Raw genomic sequence first — 20,784 nt, forward strand, 5'->3', positions numbered from 1 at the left:
AAACATTTGTATGGTTTCCCAATATTCATAACGGCCCTCCAAGGGAAACCGTAACTACTATGTGGCCCATGACAAAAATGAGTTTTACACCCCTGGACTAGATGGTTGAACGTCTGGGCACCATTGCCTTCATCATCATAATATTGATAAATATTGATTGTCAAGTGCTATATTGTATTGCAGAGGTTTGCAGTTGTTTGGTGGTGTATTGGAAGACAAAGGTTGTTTTTCGCTTTAGTAATTATAGCATTCATCCTCAAATCCGTGAAATGCCTATCTCTACTTTAAACTTTCATGCACCCTGTAGTGTAACCTGATAACATGATAAGTTGTCAATTGTGGTAACCGCTGTCCCTGAAAGGGTTAATAGTTATATCATTTTTTAAAATATGTTAATTTTGTTATGTAAATGTGTTAAGTGAGCGGTCACTTGATTGCCCACTGAAAGTTTAGGCCCAAAACTTACTGCCCACCAGCAACAGTAGGATGGAACCTAGAGAACAAACAGTTAATGTTGCCACATCTTGGTCGTGAGGTGGAAGTTCCCCCTTCATATTATACACCCACCCAATTTACAGATGCCAGAGGTGGCCACACTGAATGAGTGTGGAAGTTCAAATTGACTGAATTTTGAACTATTCCCCAAAGACGTAAATAAAGCGCTAAACCATCAGAATAGGCCTTCAAAAAAAGGGACACTGCTCAAGGGTCTGTTATTGAAAGTGTTTGTCATACAGGAGCAGAAAGATGAGTGCTCTTCCTCTTGCATTTTGTAACTAGGCTGCGGATGTGTTGTGATTTTTATTAGACAAAGGAGAAAGTACTCACTGGTGATAAATTGAGCGTGGCAATGAAAAAATTAAACAAATTATCAAAATAATTTTGTAGTGACTTAATCTTTTTAATGACAATGTGAAATCTCACCTACTAATTCTTTTTAGTAGAAAAAGGCCAGTTCCCTGAAAAGGTGTACTAAAATCAACTAACGGATTAGAAAATAACCAGACATAATTTTATAATGCAAGAAGACTTTTCAAAGGAGGAACTGTAATGCTCTGCCCATTTTTCTCCTCTTAGTAAAGTTAACGATCACTAAATTGTTGTCATGGTTTTTAAAACTCATTCACTCCCCAAGACGTTTTTGTATGTCTTTTCAGACTTGGTTTAGAATTGGCTGGTACTAAATGAGTTGAAGTGTTTAATTTATTTTTTTTAAGAGAGTGTTTCTTTTTGCTTATTTCTATATTGCGATACATTTGTGTTTAAGCACTCGCTGGTTTAAAAAAAAAGGTAAATGTGATGCAATTGGGGATGCTGGAATGGATTAATCGGATTTTAAGTTACAAATGGGCTGACATAACTAAGGTAATTCAGTTGGCAACTCGAGGTTCGACTCTAGGTTTCTACATCTATCTAAGGCAGCGATGTATTGTGGCAGGCAAAAGAGTGAAATAGTCAGATTTTTTTTTTTTAATATAAAATGGGAAAAGTTGTCCGTGATGGATGGGAGATGCGCGCGTTTGTGAAGCTTTCTATTCACACATTTATTGTGGACGCTTAGAACATCTGCAATGAAAAGGGCTGACTCACACATTTTTTGTTATAACTTTGAAAAGCCTTCACCTTCAAGAAGCACGTCATTTAAAAATCAGCACAATCTTCCATTTTTTTTTTTTGGAGTGACATGACATTTTCCATTCAGTTTTACCTGCGAAGCAACAGCTTGGGGTGGTTCTTGCTCTCCAGGTTGCGCTCTATCAGGTCCGATAGCAGATGTTTGAGGATGTCAGTGGCGTACTCTAGCCGCCCCTGTAGTGCCGTCATGATGAGCGACGCCACGTAGCCCCGGTCCCGCATGGAGAACGAACGCTGCAGTTCCAGCGTGCGGATAAACGTCAACAGGAACACTTTGTTGTTCACCAGCTGCGCAAACTGCTTCAAGGCTTTCTCCACACTCGCCTGTCCGCTCCCCGGCACCTGCACACATCACCCCATCGCGTTCTTTGCATGATTGTGTTACAGAGGGAGCAGAAGCCTTTCGAGAACTTTGGATTTATACCAGAGATACACCGTGACTTAAAACTCTCAGGATGGAGACAACAGCTTGCATGAGAATGTAAAAATATTGGTTTGCTTTCATTTAGGATGGAGACATGTTTGCAATCTTCACTGATGGTGAAGTGGCACACTCGCCGAACTTGTGTGCAAGCCACATGAGATCGGTTCCCACTCATTGATGGTGTGAATGTGGGTGTGAATGGTTGTTCATCTCAAAAAGTGCCCTGGTGACCAATTCGGGGTGTAGTGTGCCTTTCGCCCAAAGTCAGCTCGGATAGGCTGCAGCACCCTCCCACGACCTGTTCAGGATAAGCAGTGTTGAAAGTGGATTTTTTGTGGGGGTGTCTAAAATACGGTCTGGTGGCAGAAATGCAAACTGTGTGTCAACTTTCACACACGAGAAGTTTTGTTTCCAATGCCTCTCCCGCCGCTGGTTCTTCCAGGGGACTGTGACGGCTCTGATATTAGATTATTTTATCTGCTTCTGCACCAAATTGTCTCTGGCTCATCTGTAAAATTTGGGTTCGGATGGTGTTTATTTTATTTATTGATTGTTGCTTTGGATGGGGGGGACAACGACAAAAAAGTGAAAATCAAAAACGAAACTTTTCCCTTGTGCTCGTGTAAACAAAGATGTATCTTTCAGCTGCCCAAAAACGTTTTCTACTAATTCCATCCTTTCAGGGTTTTTTTTTTTCATGTTGTCCTCATTAGCGCGTTGGACCAGCCTATTTCCTTGCTTAAAAGCCAATCAGTGAGATCCACACTCACAAATCAATGGCTCATTCATTCAAGACATATCTAAAAATCACGGTGACAAAAAAACAAAACAAAAAACTGTTTAATGATTGACACTGCCAAATATTACTTTTTTAAACAGATTTGTTCCTGCTTGATTCATGTTTGTGTATAAGTGTAAAATATATGTGTGCATTTTATTTCATGAAACGATGACTGTGGAGGGTATGACAAACAGACTTCTCGACCATGTTATTTGCTTGCGATGGAGTGAAAGTAATCATTTTGTTTGACTTTTAGAATGGAAATGGTCTTCACTCAAAGCAGTATTCTCCTCAAAATGCACAAACTGAATTTTACAGGGAAAACCACATGAAGTGGACCCTTAGAAGAACTACACTTTTGAAAGGTTTTGAAAGATGAGATGGATTGGCGGCTGGAGTCTCTGAGGCTGCAAACTCCACCAGCTGCTGCGACATGAAACAAACCCAAGACAAACCGCCAAGTGCCAGCTAGCGTTTGCTTATGTCCCTCTGTTTGACAGCACTATAACAGCCACAGCCGAATAATACTCAAGCCATCTCCTCCATTGTATACCAGAGACTGAAGGTCAAAATGCGAGGGATTTAAAATGTTACCTTAGATGCATCTCACCTCCAGGTCTCTGAGCACAGGATGGTCATCAATGCCAGGGAAGAGAACCCTCATTGCATAAGTGCGGTAGTCCAAATAGGGGATGCCGGCCCGGTCCAGATCGCTTGTCAGCTCATTGATGTCAGTCTGCAGCTCAGCGAAGGCTTCACAAAACAGAAATACAGTCATTATTTTGGGAATTCAACTTAATTATATCACGACGACACCATGGTCGGATTGCGAGTCAATCACAAGCCCTTTTTACACTACCTGTAAAAGCAGAGTTGTGGTAGAAGATTCTCCCTAATTTCTACCAACAATCTAGGCTAAACGTAGCTCCTGACGAACAAACTAAGATTTTAGCCTCTCAGTTGAGGTGTATCACTTCAACATTCTTGCTTGACAAATTGATACGATGCTATGACCCATGCCTCGCTTATTCCCCATCAGTATCCCTCACCCTCCTTGCACTCCAAAGCCACTCGAGACTCCAGGTTGTCCATCTGCAGCTGCAGCCGCTTCAGTGTCAGGTCGTTCTCGTGCGATTTCCGTCTATAGGCGAGCAGGACGATGACGACCACCACCAGCAGTAGCCCTCCACCGGCAGTAATGCTCATGATACCGGGCAGTGTGAGGAGGCTGTCAGAGCGGATGTGGACTTCTCCTGGAGAGATATGAAGTCCTCCCACTTGGACCTGGACAATGCAGAATAGTGTAGCACACCCAAGGAAAAAATCTGTTTAAAATTGTTGGGTTGGGGGGGGTTTACAACCTTGCCGGCATGAGGCTTCAAATGCCTTGCAATAAACTAATTTGCACATCAGCGCAAGAATAAGTTATAATGTGGCACAATCAGGCGCCGCTGTACTTAGTTTTTGTTTTGGCGACATTATATATATATATATATATATATATATATATATATATATATATATATATATATATATATATATATATACTGCATGGCCTCAAGCAGTGGTCCCCAACTTTTTTTGTGTCACGGACCACTTGAGACAAGTACATGCTGATTACAGACCGGCAACCATTTTTCCCCCCCTATTGCTTTCAAATGGCCAGTTTTAAAGCACCGGTACTGACAACAAAGATAATTATAGAGTAAATGAACATTTTATTAACATTCATTGCTTTCAAACAGCGTTGATTTACTGCACAACTAGTGTAAAATAAAGTAACACATTAAACTACGAATAAATGGACCCATTAGGAACAATAAATACACCTTAAATTGTAAACATATTCATTTTTGAAGTTACGATCCTCCAGACGGCGTTAGCATCACTGCTACTTGGAACTGGTACACGATTGATTGCTGCTTTCATCCGGTGGCTGCCGGCTAGTTATTAGCGATGAAACTGCAAATGTTTACGTGGGCAGGCTGTGCAAACCCTGTTGGTCTTTTTTCATGCTTGCCACTTGATCACTTGGGTGCTACTAGTTTAAATGATTCAACAGGTTGACAGTACTGTCTTGTTTTGGACATAGCATGCATAAACGGCTTCCTCCTCCACGTTGCTCTGGAGATACCGAACTTCTCTTGTCAAAATAAAATCTTTGGAAGTCATGGCTGCCCGTCAGCTGCGCGTTTCCATGTACATTTGGTAAATTTGTTCCTATTACTTTCTGTTTACTGCTTCTTCTTTCATTTCTTGATGGATTCTGTTTATTTCAACTTTTCAACCAAGGTTAATAGGAGGACTCCGATTGGCTAGAGTTGCGCACATTTCCCACGTCACCTTCAATGGAGCAAATTTGCTCACAGGTCTGTCTTTGTGCGGTGCGGTCCCAACGGGCCGAGGACCGGTACCGGTCCACGGACTGGTTGTTGGAGATCAGCGGCCTAGATAGCTTTAATAAAAATATTTACTGTGTTTGTGACTACGCCGTTCATGAGATTGTGGCGTATTTGAGTGACTTCTCCACCTTAAGAAGGGAAGTCTGTTACAAATGGAGGACCTGCTATTGTTGAGATTGGTTCATTTGAGCATCTTCTGTTTGCAGCCAAGTGGTGTACTCCATTTTGCCTCAGCATTACTCAGGAAACCCAAATAAACTCTTACAAGTATTACACACTGTGAAGTGCCATTGCATTCGACGTGGAAACGGGCATTTTTTTATTTTGTTCTAGTCGCTCACAGTTGCAAATACATTCAAACCTCGGTTTTCGAACGTCTCGGTTCTCGACCAATTCGGTTTTCGACCCAAAATTTCGAGTTTTTTATCCCTCGGATGACAATTCAGTTTTCGAACAGCCTTCTGGAACGGATTATGTACGAAAACCGAGGTTTGACTGTATTGTATTATTTTTTTCTCCAAATACTGTATTTACTATAATGATGACTTTACTACTGCCCTCGCAATTCTTCCCCACATGGGAAAATGTGTGTACAAAACCAAGGCTAATCTTTTTTTTTTCTGCCATAAACGCAGAAGGAATGTTTGGCGCAAACCCAACACTGCTCATCCCTCAAATTTCTGCAATTGGGCCTGGGGCCTTAGACAAGGTCGGATTTATGAAGAGCAAAAAATAAAAAATAAAAAGGGAAAGCCTACTAGAAAATCTATATTTAAATTGGAGTTAAACAGAGGAGCATTAAATGTTGGCAGGTGTGTGCTCACTCCCATTTAAATGTTTGTAAATTTTTTTGAACACAGCCCCATCCCAGTTTTACAAGGGTGTGTGCGCTTGTGCAACCACAATCTCAGTTTATTTTTACTTGCTATGTGAAAAAGATTTCGAATGAAATTCTGTTTTGTTGTACTGGTTATAGGTCACGTTAATAGTCAGACGTTTTGAAATTATTTGTTTTGGGCTCATGTTTTAGTTTCAACAAAAATCTCACACTTAAACAGGAGTGTGTGGAATTGTATATTCATTTTGTACAAATGTGGACTATGTTACTGCCATAGGAACAGAACTACATCATGAACCAGACACTTTGTAGCGATAAAACTGTACAAAAAAACAACAACAACAACTCAGCGACCACAAGACATTGCTTCGTTAAAGTGGCTTAGAATATTTTCTATCCAAGCAATTTTATACTGTATTCATTATCAATATATTTCTTCTTTTAACAGACGAATAATGCTGAAGTTTTATTGATTTTTTTTTTATTCCGCTTTGCAACCAATAGACCAATTGGTAGTAGCAAACCTCCCCTCCATGGGTTGCCATGGGTTCTTTATTGGCTATCAACTTTTCACAAATCCCCTCTAACAGTAAAAAAAGTAAGATGCCGCGTAGCAGGAGAAATAAACTGCCGCCATGGATTGTTTCTTTTGCCTGTGGCCTTGTAGGCTTTGGAAAACTTTCGTCGCTTGAGATTTGTTGCTGATGTGGTTTTCAAGCTCTATTCCCAATTTGTGCGAGGACGCCTGTCAATAATTCTGCAGGGCAAAGTGCTGTTGTAATTGGCTGGTAAGCGGACCGTAAATGACACACAATGAGAAGAGACAAAGCCTTTCGTTGACCTATAAAACGCACCAACATGGCAAATGTGCACTGACCCACATCCACACCAAGCAAGTCATGAGACACAATGGCAGACGGCGATGAGTATTAGACTGACCAGGACTTTGTGCTGTCCGGTGAGGTTGGGCGGCTCGCAGAGTAGCTGGGTGTCGGACACTGTGAGGGAGCAGGGCGTGTCTCCGATCAACACCGTGTAGTTCAACCGGGCGCTGCCCGACGCCATCGGCACCAGGTTGCGACCCTGCATCATCGAAAAAAGAAAAACATCGCCGAGATTTCACTCGCTGTGAAGCTTTTACAGCCTGGGGCTGCTCATTTGATTACTGCTGAATTGCATTAGCATATAAATGATCACTGTGGATAAGAATTTATCTGGGCTAATTCTTAAAAACCTATTTTGCAAAATGAAAGAGCGCCTGAATTTAATGTTGTTTACTGTGTTCCGATTTCAATGAAACATTCACAATGCAAATTTCAGTGACATCTACTCATCCGCCCTTTTGAAGAATAATTCACCAGATTATACCTGGTTTCCTAATCCATAAAAAATCTTACATTTGCACATAATCCTTAAATCCACCTTTGAAAAGGGTTCAGTATACGATTAATGTGAATTCATGGAAGTGGGAAACAATAAATACCGCAAGCCAAAATGGATGCCAATTAAAAATGTCCAGCCGCTGTTGGTCCTTGACGCTTTTTGTGAGAGATGCATGAGGAAGCAGCCATTTATGTTGTGATCTTGAAACCTGATTGGAAGACGACTTAATGGGATTTGGTTTATTGATCCTCGAAAGGACACTTTGATAGTCCAGGAACATAATGCATCTTTGGGCCGCTGCCGTCATCAGTGATGGGAAAAGCACTTAACTGATCGATATTTCCATTGCAGACATTTTGTGTTGACCACTGAACAAATGCTGTGGTCAAACCATATTTTTACTTTTATTTTCAATTAAGGATACGGTAAACATGGACATACACGGGTCGTCAAGTTTGTGTCTGCTAAATTTAATGGCGCAAAAGTAAGCTCCTCTAACCCCAAGGCCAATTGTCGTTATATATTTCTGACTCTGCTGTTACTAAGCAACCTGTTGGTTTCCGAGTGAAACTGCGCAACGTATTAAAGGGAAACTATGTCAAAATTGGTTTGTCGATGAAACAGTTATTGCTGCGGTAGATCTGAAAAAATGGCAAACGTTACATCTTAAAATGTCGTGAGCGTCTCAACCTTACCCTGGACTAAAGTTCAGCATGAATCCCAAAACCCTACACCTCACCACTTAGCTTTACGGTCTTTGTTTATGTCATCAAATGAGCAGCTTGTTAGCCGCGAACGTACCTTTAGGATTATGGGAGCGCCCGGTTTCTGCTCCAGGATGCCTGACAGGCTGAGGGGCTCCAGGTAAGGATTGGGATAGTAGACAAAGCTGCTGTTGCTGTAAGTGAGCAGTGCTTGAACATTGTTGAAAACGAAGCCAAACTCATCCACATGCTTGACGCTGTCTGCTTGGCCATCGTCGTACTCGAACTGCAGCGATGGAGCAAAGCAGCTGATGGTGGTGGTGTTCAGCACTTTGCACACCTGCGCACGAGTCAGATCCAAGTCCAAGTTACCAAAGTGACAATAGTTTCCACACTTTTACACTAAATCCATTTCCCAAACGTCACTGCGCCATAATAAAAAGCTCATGCCGTGCCACCAAACAAAAATATTTGTAAAATATGCATAGTGAAATAATGGTATATCTCTTCTCAGTTTGCAGACAAATGTAAGTTTACCCAGGGTGAAATCTGGGCCTGTTTAATGAAACACAAAGTTGATATTGTCGTAGAAAGCCATGATTTAATCCGTCATATGAATGGCAACATTTGCATACACCGAATGGAAGTAGCTTCAGCCACCTCATAGAAGGCCATTTAACTCTCATTCCACAAGACGTACTTGTACGTCTTTTAAAATTAGGCCCCGCCTATCAAGGACGTACTTCTAAGTCTAAGTCTTTTTTTTTTGGCGTCATAAAGAGGAGGAGTGTCTGATGCAATCTGTGAATGTTTGCATTGTAAATCATGTAAAAAAGTGACCAGTAAGTGGCAGTGGTGCCTCACGGGCATGAAATGCATGCTTTTACATAAAGCTCTTTTTCTCTGTTTTTTGGCCAGGAATCGCCATTTTCATGAAACCTAGCCATTTTATAATGCTGATTGCTGAGGAATGGAAAAATATTTTTTTTTCTGCTGAAAGAAGAGAGTCCAAACTTTATTTTGGTAGGCTCTATTTTTATCTAGCATTAGAAGCAAATATTCTGTGGGCCTTGCAAGATCAGTCAAAATCCAGTAAAACGCTGGGATTGAGGGGGTTGCTCCAGTGAAAATGGCCGGGATTGAATGAGTTAATAGTTTTGCCCGTTACTCCACGTTGCTGGCATAGATACATGGCCAAAGCTGGCTTTGTAGTTGATACACAATAATTTCTGGAAAAGTGAAGTGAAATTGTATAATTTCCCACGGCACGCTAGTGTGCCGAGACAACCCGGTGTTGTCATGTCTGTTTTGATTTTGTTTTCAACCTCCGGGTAGAGTGAAGGGAGTTGCCCTCCAGCAGGCGCACCTGTTCCTTTTTTCTAATCAAAGCTTGCCATGTATGTAAGGACTTATTATTTCATCTTGTCATATTATTGACCACCTGGCTTGCTGCTCATTCTCACGTTTCGTTTTTGCTCTCTAGTCCCTCGTTTGCAAGTATTGATATTGTTTTGTCGTTGATCTTGTTCTCATTTTGTTTTGTGTAATTGGACTCTTGTCATTTCCTTTATATTCTCGACTTTACTATTACCTTGCCTCTTGCAAGCGCTTTTTGTTTCATGCTTTGTTTTTCCCGGCTCCTTGTGAACAGCAGTTTTTGCTTCTACTTTGTCGGTGCGCTTTTCTATAAATATTTTTTGGGGAACGCAGTTTATCCGAGTCTGCATTTTTGGGAACCACACTCCACCTGGGTTTTTTTTTGGACCCTGTCAGGTGTGCTTCATCACCCTAGTTGGGAATTACTACAGTAAACCCAATACAGTAAACCTTGTTGTCAAAAACTGCGAGTAATTCATCCCACTAAATATGTTTGGAATTGCCTACTCGTGGATTGCGAACTGTAAATACGCAGGTATTCACTCTAGTCATTATTGACAGAAAACCGGGTAAAAGGAGCACTTTAATTTTTTTTTTAAATACTCAAGTTATTGAGAGTGGCTTTCCTCTCTAGGTACACATTCATGCATGTTTCAACCAACCTTCAGGCAGCCATTTCACATCGCACTGTCCTTTGTGTCAAAAACAAGGGTAATGTGTTGTATAAACCTTTGATTTAAGTCTCTTGAGCGGTATATTCAAAAATCGGGCATTTGTATTGTATTGTGTCATATTAATATGTATGAAGTCAAGGTGACATCCGAGCACCCGTTTTGCAGAGCTGTCATGGTCAAATTTCTGATAACTGCCTCCTCAAAGATATCTGTCACTGATGTTTTTATCACTAACTCATTATTTTCCTCATTAAACTACTCAAAATCGATCTGACCTTTAAAGTTTCATCTGTGCAGACTGAATTATAAGCGCCAAAGTGTGTTTTTCCAATTGTTATCTCGGCTTTTCCACCAAATTGTTTCAAGTCGCCATCTTTTATTTCAAAGCATTTTTTTGCCATTCATGCTGTGTTTTAAAGATATTGACGATACAGCCGCCGCCCTCATTAAATTCGTCTGTGACCTTCTTTCTCAGCAGTTGATACATGTCAAAGGTCCACTCTAAGCCTCTCTCAGATCACGTCGCTGCCAGCAGTTCTGTCAAACATGCAATTTTAATTTAGCGGCTCAAATCCCGGGCAGGCATCATTAACACACCATTTAATTGGCTTGGAGCAGAGTGCTGTCTACACACATTATGGTGCGGTTTATTTAGCAGGTTCTCTTACATTCATCGTGTGCCTGTGCTCAGGATGAAAACTGCACGACACCTGAGGACTACCCTGAACCAGTCATGTGATGTCCACCGATTATGATCACTTAATGCCTCTGATGATATCCTTGTGCCAATTGGTTCTTGTGGAGTGATAAAGCCAAGCTTACATTGAAAAAAAGAGTTTTCTGTATATAGAACATGACAGACATCATATTAAGTGCTATATTGCAATGAATCTGTACATGCAGCCTCTTTCTGACCACGAATATGGTGAAGAACACCTTCACGCTTCGGCAAGCAAGACAAAAAAACAATATCAGGAAAAGCCCACTAGAACATCACTAAAAATGAGTTTAATACCCTTGCTTGAGATTATTAAAAATAGTGTAAAAATTGTCAATTAATGATGCGCATAACATTAAATAGGGAAAGTGATTGGGGTAAGGTCAAGAGTACAGTAACTGTAGAAGTGATGTGGGTTACTTGAGAAATTGGATGCAAGCATTGAATCGGCATCGGGCAAATGAAATCTGCAGTGTAAATCCAGCCTTAGCTATGTTGTTAAAAATAATGAAAAAAAAACTGTACAGTCACAATGTGTCAATTCAGTTTTGTTCACTTTTAGTCAAGCCAATAAAAGACAAAACAAATCAAAGTATGGGAAAATACCAGCATGAATAAGTCAAATAAGATATAATGAGTCGTGCGGTGCAAGCCGGGCTTAGCAGTGAATCTCCAAATCTCCTTCTATCATCACTGATCAAACATAAACAACTTCATTGGAAGTTCGGTGCAGCGCATTAGCTGATGCTTCACTCACATTGACAGATTCGTGACCGGCGTATTTGACTCGGATTCGCGGCTCCTGCACCACGTCCAGGTTGGTCCCGGTCACCGTCAATGTGGTGTGGCCACTATGTGGAAGGAAAGAGGACTGATTAGCGGTCGGAGTCCAAAACTCTTTCGCTAATTAGAGTGCATAACACAGATGGATGTGTTGCAAGCATTCAACTCCAATGTTGTCCTCTGAGGCGGCGAGAGAAGATATTTGAAGAAGCTGGCAAAGCGCAATGCTCTTTGTTATTGGGCAGGAGTGCAGTATCAAACGAAGTCAACCAGCTGGCTTCTATATTTTTGTATTCAGTCACATGAATACAGCAGCTGCTTGTTTACATATTTGTAAGGACGCGATGAGGTTACAGGGAACGACTTTCTCTGATGCATGACCTGTGCGTGATCTTACATTGCAGCACGTGCAAATTCAAGCCGGAGAGGTGAATTAAACATTTCCACCCTGTCTTCTCGCACTTCAAAGCCTGAAGCTAAACTTGCACTGTGCGTCCAAGATGAGACACCACAGATCTCCTTGCGATAGGAAAGTGCCTCACTGTGGTCTTACGTGCTTTCAGATTGTCCCACCAAGGAAATGAAATGGCTTTACTCATCTACCTAAGCCGACTCGCGTTTGTTTTTGCGCCTCTCATGAACTTGGGGCCCGTTTCAATTTGTCTCTTGCTCGTTTCGCCACGCTCCTCTAATCAAACAGCATATTCAGCATGCAAACATGAGTCGCGAGAGCCCTGCGGAGCCTCCTAAGCTACAACCATTCATGAAACGCTACACAACTAAAATTAGCACTTTGCCTGCAAGCACCGCTCGTAAATCCCTTTTGTGTAAGGTGCCCCTGAATTTTAGGTCTTCTGAGCTGAGCCTATCTGCCAAAACTTCCTTTAAAAGTCAGAAGAGGTGGCAAGTGGGGTGGGGGTGGGGGGTTCTACATGACAACCCATGATTTTGACAGCCCGTTAGGTCTAATTTGAATTTGTGTCTTTCATTTATATTCATAACTCCAAAGTTGTCGATGTTTGATTGAAACAACATGAGGTTGATAAGCTGAGATTGTCATCTGCAAAAAAAACCCCAAAACATGGTGTTCATAACCCTAGTTGTCGACACTTGGTTAATTAAGTGATGGCAAATTGGCCTCTCATTTCAGTCTTTTTTTTATGATTTTGTCAGTCACCCACTCATTAGCTTTTCAGTTGGACCGGTAAAAAAAAAATATATATATATATATATCTATCATGACTTTGTCAGGCATTTGTGCAAAACATTACAATCTGTGGCCAGGTGGTTGGCGCGTCGACCTCACAGTGCGGAGATACAGAGTTCGATTCTAGCTATGGCCTTGCTGTGTGGAGTTTGCATGTTCTCCCCTTGTCTGCGTGGTGAACCGGTTTCCTTGCACATTCCAAAAACATGCATAGCAGGTTGATTGAACACTCAAAATTGTCCTTTGGTATAAGTGTGAGCGCGGATGGTTGTTCATCGCTGTGTGCCCCTGTGATTGGCTAGCAACCGGATCAGGATGTCCCCGCCGACTGCCCGAAGACAGCTGGGATAGACTCCAGCAACCCCCGCGACACTTGTGAGGATAAAATGGATGGATGGGTGGATGGATAAACCAAGCTTGTTGACTCTTAGTAGCCATTGGTAATCTCAGTCAACCCCATTTCCACGTTTTCTTCGTGGCTGTCAGTGATCTGCTGAAAACAGGTCCAACTTGAACTTTTTTTTTTTGGTTCTTGACATGGTCACCTGCGCAAAATACATACGTTTATAATCCAAGATCGATGACACGTAGTTCATTGAAACAGTTATTAACAAATTGTGCTAATATATTTTTTGCGGTCACTAATTGATTTAGCAACGTTAAGCGTATACAGCTCTGTCGCTGGCTCATTTAGCAATAGTGTCTGTAACTAACAAGAAGAATGCACACTTATGGTGCATGTCTTGGAAATCAAATCATTTGTAAGGCATTTATTTTGAAGGGTAATGTTGGGTTTTAAAGTTAATGGAAAAAAAAGTCAGTCATAGTTTGGAGTATATTTACAGTTGAAACTATTAATATGGGCAATAATTAAATAAGATTTAGTGGGTGTCAATTACTTTTTCACGATTTGCGGAAGGGCGTGGTCTCAATACAAAGTAAATGCAGTTATTATTTTTATTGGTTTACATTTCATATTGCTACATCATGAACATATAACGGTGATAATTTTGGCTGGTGATATAAAATCTTCATACCGTTTCATGCCAAGTGACCATAGGAGGTTTTCAGTGGACATGTCAGCTTTTTTTATGTTCTGTAAAGAGCACATTTGTAAACCACCGTTGACGACGTTTGTATTTTAAACGTATATTTCCATTGGCCATCAGAAGTGTCCCCCCCCCCCCTTATTTTGAATCGGACAGCTATGTTCTGGTGTGGTTGTGAGTGTTACCTTGCAATGCTCCACAGGGGCTCAATGCGCTGCACCGTGGGGTCTTGTATGTACTCAAAGGACAGACTACCAGGAACCTTTGCTCGGTCCACCCTCAGACCGACTGGCACCGGCCCTGCTCCGGTCATTGACGGAGCAGAAAAGCAAACCATCTCCGATGTGGTCCTCCTGTTGAGAGGGGGGGGGGGGGCAAAAAAGAGGATTTTATTTTTCTCTACCAGCTTTGATAGTGGTAAATCCTTCAGTTAACACGGATATGAGTCGAGTACTTGTGTGAGGATAGGATTCATTATAGCCTGTCCCATCTACTTCTTATTACTGACACATTAGGGATGGAACGATGTAATTAGATGGCGCTGGAGCTAATGGCCCCTCACCTCACCCTCTTGACTCACTGTGAGGCGTTTTTAGCTTAAAGTAGGCAGGCACGATAATACCCACCATATTCTCATCTCAATGTGTCTTTTTTGTTCCTGTTACCTTTTCTGACTGAGATTTGTTGTCAACAAAATAGAAACAGAAAGAAGTATAGCATACACTTAGCGTACCTGTACAGCTCGCATGTTTGGTTGCCAAAGTAAACAGTGACAGAGCTGCCAGCGCCCAGGTTTTCTCCGACAATAGTGACCTTGGTGCCCCCAGATTCCGGCCCTCTGTCTGGGGTAAGCACCAGCAATGAAGGGGTCTGTTGAGAACCAAAAATCAAAAGATTATGTTTAATATATGGTTTTGAAGCCTCATCTCACCACCAAAACTATGAGTTCAATTCATTCTGTGAGCAACCTGGTCACTCAATATATTCATACAGCAAATTTCCCCCATTAAATTATTGAAGTGCCACTCATCTATTCCAGCCCCCCCAAATAAAACCATATTTTTTTGTTTTTAAATCAAGAAAAATACCACTGAATTGTATTTTAACAATAAATTGATTAGTTTTATAAAATGTCTGCCTCTCTCAATTAAAAACATTTCGATAAGCAGCTTGGTATGTGGGTGCGACACGATTTGAGGACGGTACATTTTAAAGTAGAGCAATTTGGTTTGCTTTGATGCACTCATCTTTTTAATTAAAACCAGCTTTTCCAAATGAATTTTATTTTTCGTTACAGCCCTATTCATTACTCTACTACTGTCAAGTCAAGTCAACAGTATTTATAGAGCACTTTCAAACAGCCATCGCTGCATACAAAGTGCTGTACATGGAGCAATTTAACATGCACAATAAACAGTAAGACAAATCGGTAATAAAGGCGGTAGAAAGCACCAAACAGTAAAACTAACAACAAATCTAAGTCATGCTGAGTCGAATGCCAAAGAATACAAGTGAGTTTTGAGGAGGGCTTTGAAGATGGGCAGCGAGGAGGCTTGCCGAATGTTCAGTGGGAGGTCATTCCATAGAGAGGGACCAGCAACAGAAAAGACTCGATCCCCTCTGAGCCTCAGTTTAGTTCTTGGTACTTCTAATAATGTCTGGTCCACAGACTTGAGGCGCCGGGCAGGTCAGGTCAGGTACAGGGCCACTGTAGTATCCATGTGTTGAAAGTGATGTCAGCAGCTGGAGTCAGCTTGGCTGACTACCCTGCGTGTGAGCTGTGGATGTGAGTTGTGGCCTACAGCAGCTCATTGCAAATGTTCTCGTTTCGCTTCGCTCAAGGGGCAGCATTGCTGAGGCTCGCTTGTGCCTCAAATGTTCATAACAAAGCTCAAATTTAAACAAGTGACACATCGTTGGCTCTCAATGTACTCAAATTTAGTTAGTGTGAAATGTGACTCTGTGAAATTGAACACAAAGATATTATTCTATCTATCTATCTATCTATCTATCTATCTATCTATCTATCTATCTATCTATCTATCTATCTATCTATCTATCTATCTATCTATCTATCTATCTATCTATCTATCTATCTATCTATCTATCTATCTATCTATCTATCTATCTATCTATCTATCTATCTATCTATCTATCTATCTATCTATCTATCTATCTATCTATCTATCTATCTATCTATCTATCTATCTCTATCTATTGCTGGCATCGATAGATGAATGAAGTTAAATTATTTGTTGTAAATGAATAAACAAACAAATAAATAAAGTGTTGCAATTAAGTGAAACACTCAATGCTCCAATGTGCTGTGAGACAGCGGCAGGTTATCACTGCAATAACAGACGAGTCTGCTGTTAAATAGGCAGATAGCAAAAACAATGACGTTTCTGCCCTCCCCTCCCCACGCCCACCGATGTCTTCAGAAAGCCATTAAATAATTATTATTAGCACACAGACTAATGCGCAAGATCTTTATGAACAAAAGCTCCTTAATCAAGTCTTCTATTGTCTGTTTCTCCATTTGATAATTTCAGATTGAATGGATTAAATGGAACATTGAATTACCACAAAAGAGTAGAGCTGCTGGGACTGTGCGCTTAGTTCCGGCCTGCATTCACCCACACAAAGCTTGACTGGGCCCGGCTCACTTCCTTTCGGAGCGGCGACCATCTCGCACACGATCCTGGCACATGGAAATTAATTTAAAGGTATATACAAAACGGCAGGCAGAAGGCAACAAAATTCCATCTGTTCAGTGATGTGCACATTGCAATTCTCTAAATGTGTTAAAGGTATCAGAATCACATGCAACAGGCTGGAAACCTTAATCCACTTTCAACACCCTAATCCTGGTTTGAAACCACATCCCCTGATCGAAACACTAATTTGAAACCTAAAATTGAAGCCCTCACACTCTTCATTTAAAATCCTCTCCCAATCCTAATCTGAGCTGGAAAGCCAAATTTGAAACGAAACGCTCAATTTTAACCCTGGTTTAAAGCTCTACTTTGAAACCGATGTTTTGTCTTGAACCCTTACTTTGAAATTGACCCTGTCTTGAATCCTAATCCTGAAATCCTGAGTCAGACTTGAAACCCTAATTATTTTTGGAGAGCTCTAATTTGAAACACTAACCCAGGCTTGAAATGCGAATCGTGTCTTGAAATTTTACTTTAAATCCCTAAACCTGTCTTGAAGCAATAATCCTTTTTCAAACTTGATTTTGAAATGCAAATTTTGTTTTGAAGCCCTACTTTCAAACTAATTCATTCTTGAAAACCTAATTTGAAACACAAACCCAGTTTTGAAAGCCTGATTCAAAACTTTCACTTTATACCTTCACGTTCATTTGGAACCCAACTTTGAAGCGCTCGTTTGAAATCCTGACCCAGAATTGAAACCCTAATATTAACCCAAAATGGGTTTGAAACCCTAACTTTGAAACCGGAACCGTGGCTTGAAACTTTTATTTGAAAACATAATTCTGTCTTGAAACTTTACTTTGAAACCTTAACCCTGGCAAGAGACAGTCATACTTTTTCATATTTGACTTTGAAATGCAGATTTTCTTTTGAAACGAATACAATAAACCTAATTTGAAACACCAAGCTTGGTTTGAAGCCTGAACTGAGGTGTGTAAACCTAATCATGCCTTGAAACTTTAACCCTGTCTCCAAACACTCATCCTGTTTTAAACCATTTTGTCTGGAAATACTTCTTCAAAATTGACAGTCTTAAAATCCAAATTTTAAAGCCAAAACCTTGTTTGAAACCTGATCTCAGGTTTGAACCCCCAAGTTAATTGAGGTCATAACCCCTGAGTGAGTGTCACATTATTTACAAAGCAGGCTTGCTCTCACCAAGCCACATCACTGTTTCCCATTCCAAACAGTACTGTGGCAAACCAAATTGAACACGATTTGGCGGCTGATGATGCACACAAAAAACCCCCAGGAAAAAAAACACATTCCCAAGGGGCCGCCGGCTGCTCTGATTGAGGCTGCTTTCATAAAAGTTGCGGGTCAATGTCGGGGACCATCTTTCTTCCGAATGGAAAACAGCTCCACAACTCAGATGACAAACCGCACCACCACTCTGCCCCCCCCTCCCCATTTGCAATGCCATTGTCGCCCACTATTACCTGCTGTTGTCATGACAATGTAGCAGTTACCACAATAAATCTGTATTGTCTGCCGGGTCAATAAAATAAAATGTGCCATGAATATGCCATTAAATAAGTGACCCCGCATTGAAAATAATGTCTCTTATATCAGTGCTGTCTTCTTTTAGAGCGCATATTAAATTGTCAGTTTTATCTTTTCCTTCAACATGTTCTTTTTAATTTTTTTTTTTTTAATACAAGGATATAAATGATAAAGCCTCACCGTGTGAGCCCAATCACATTACATGGCTCCAAGAGAAACACATGGCCAACAGATTGTCCCTCCAGTCAGTGACATGCCGCGCATTTCAATTACAGCTGAGCCGGCAGCCTCCAAACAGCAGCCAGCAAAAATGCCGTCTCTTCCCGTTGGCTCTGACTGCGCCATACCCTGAACTAGCCCCGCCTCTGACGACAGTCCCAACAAGCCCACATGGAAAACATAAATGCACAGATTGATTACCAAGCTTTAAAATAAGGGTGTCCAAACTACTGCCCCAGGCCATTTGCAGAGAACAGTCCATTTACCCCACCCTCCAGGGAGCTTTTCTCGATATGCAAAGATGCAAAAAACAAATGAAGGGGTATCAACATTTCTCTTCCTAAAGCTTAATGAAGATAATTCTGTTTTTGAAGCAAGAATGGTTTCCTCCGGCTGATGCTATTCAAGGGCCGATTTCTGATCAGATCAAAAAGCAGCTCCCTTACTGTTCAGCAGTGATGTAGCCCTCCTCCTGTGGGATGCACTGGACTCCCGCCACCTGCACATTACCCTCCAGCTCGGAGAAGGACAGCCCAAGATTCAAGCCCTGGATGGTAACTAACGTGCCGCCCTCTAGAGGTCCAGAAACTGGGCTCACCTATCAAAGGAAAACAGAGACAATGTTTCCTGAATTAAAACACTTAATAGGTGCCTTTATACAAATTAATGTACCCTCCCCAAAAACGTTAAAAATTCTTCATGTTAATAAACCATAATCCTGTCACAAAATATGGTCTCAAAACACTTTCAATAATTTCAAAGTAGGCATAAGTGTCGCCTTTGCAACTCATGAACACACCAGTTGTCATTCATTCACGAGACCTCCGTCATTTGGCAGCTTGTGCTTTTTAATATCGACTCAGCGAAGCAAAACCACACGAGATGAAGTTTTTCTTACAACCCCCGGCTAAACGTATCTCGCACCCAACAGTCAAAAATCTGGAACAGTCATGATGTATCTTTTCACTGTACTTCCTTGACACCAAGTGGCAACAGAAAATTCGCAAAAACTGTGATAATTGTTCCACAAAATCAAAAGAAGCCGATGCAATGTAAGCATACAATGATGCCGAGGATTGCAAAGCAACCAGAAGACATTTGTGTGAATGGACGATAGGGTCGAGTTTTTGGTCTGGAACGAATGCCTTCATCACCACTATGGTAAAGAATATCTGACCTGCTGATACACAATTGTTTACTTTCTCATGTAGCAGTAAAGGCTGTTCAGTAGGAATGGGCAGGAAGTAAAGACATACACGGTTGACAGAAAGTTATCCTGGATGAATTTCATTCATATCCATCCTCTCATAGGTCCATTAAGTCGCACTGTCTGTAAAAATATCTTTGTCAGTAAGATTTAGCATTGACTGCAGTATTAGGTTGTTGCTGGCAAAAATGCTGATACACATTTGTTGTTTTGGGTCGACTAAATCTGTCATTTTGCCGTTTACACTGTAAACGCACTTTGCATGTGCCAGTCTCAGTTCTCTGACCACCATTTCTGTTGATGCAGTGTCGAGCACTGGTGAGCTTCCACTGCCATGATTTTAAGATGAATGGGGGAGTTTGCTCGTTCCATCCCATTTCAGCCATTTCTCCCTCCGCAACGTCTAGAAATATCCCAAAAGGTAGAATACTCTACAAATGCACACAGTTATACTACATTTTGCGCAAGACTTGGGCTTTGCATGAAAATACGGCCAATGATGTGTTGGTCGATTCCAGAGACCCAACTATTTGTATGCAATTTCTAAAAACTTAAGTTTTCATAACATACCCCTGTTTAATAAAATGAATATGTACTCCTTTCCAATGTTCAAGCTGCAACCTTTTTGGGGGCCTGCACAGCAGATTGGTAGCAATGTCACAACAGTGCTTTCCAGAGGAACACTGCACTTGCTTCATTTTTCCATGCCTCCTTAGCAAATGCTATTAATACAAGTGGTACATCAAAGGCCCACAGCTCTTTGAAGTACCAGTTCCGCACCATCTTCGGCGCATGACCCGCTTACCAGCTTCGCGTGAAAAGAACTGCGGTTTGTGACACAAGATCTGTCAAGTGTTTCGTAAATAACCCGATTTCAACAAAGCGTTATAAGGGTGAATTCACAGACTGCTTGATCAGATCGACAAACATCCTCGCCCGGGTGATAATGTACAGTACATTTTGGGACTTATACAGTACAGCTACAATTATTAATTTAAAAAAAAAATATCTGTGCAGTCCAGGACAAAGCTCCCAACCACCGGTCCAGGGACCACTGCATTATACAGCGTGTAGGTGAGTTTGCAATTTGCATGTTGGTGAGGTTTTACGGGACTTTAGCCATTTGCTATTAAGACTACTTGAACATCTTTCAATAGAGT

The 20,784-nt window shown here is 41.2% G+C and overlaps 1 protein-coding gene across 2 annotated transcripts in view; it reads right to left on the reverse strand.

Annotated features, from left to right (window-relative positions):
* Positions 1-20,784, reverse strand: part of LOC127607023 (plexin-A2-like) — a 122,671-nt gene that overhangs the window by 16,522 nt on the left and 85,365 nt on the right. For both annotated transcript variants that reach the window (XM_052074993.1, XM_052074992.1), the window contains 10 exons: positions 18,864-19,015; positions 16,559-16,676; positions 14,709-14,845; positions 14,161-14,328; positions 11,694-11,787; positions 8,265-8,507; positions 7,020-7,163; positions 3,890-4,124; positions 3,451-3,593; positions 1,709-1,977 (listed from right to left, as the gene is read on the reverse strand). In XM_052074993.1, the coding sequence (XP_051930953.1) occupies positions 1,709-1,977; positions 3,451-3,593; positions 3,890-4,124; positions 7,020-7,163; positions 8,265-8,507; positions 11,694-11,787; positions 14,161-14,328; positions 14,709-14,845; positions 16,559-16,676; positions 18,864-19,015 (1,703 nt within the window). The remainder of the gene's footprint in view (positions 1-1,708; positions 1,978-3,450; positions 3,594-3,889; positions 4,125-7,019; positions 7,164-8,264; positions 8,508-11,693; positions 11,788-14,160; positions 14,329-14,708; positions 14,846-16,558; positions 16,677-18,863; positions 19,016-20,784) is intronic.

Source organism: Hippocampus zosterae, chromosome 9, assembly GCF_025434085.1.
Source record: "Hippocampus zosterae strain Florida chromosome 9, ASM2543408v3, whole genome shotgun sequence".
In the NCBI taxonomy this organism is placed as follows: domain Eukaryota; kingdom Metazoa; phylum Chordata; class Actinopteri; order Syngnathiformes; family Syngnathidae; genus Hippocampus; species Hippocampus zosterae.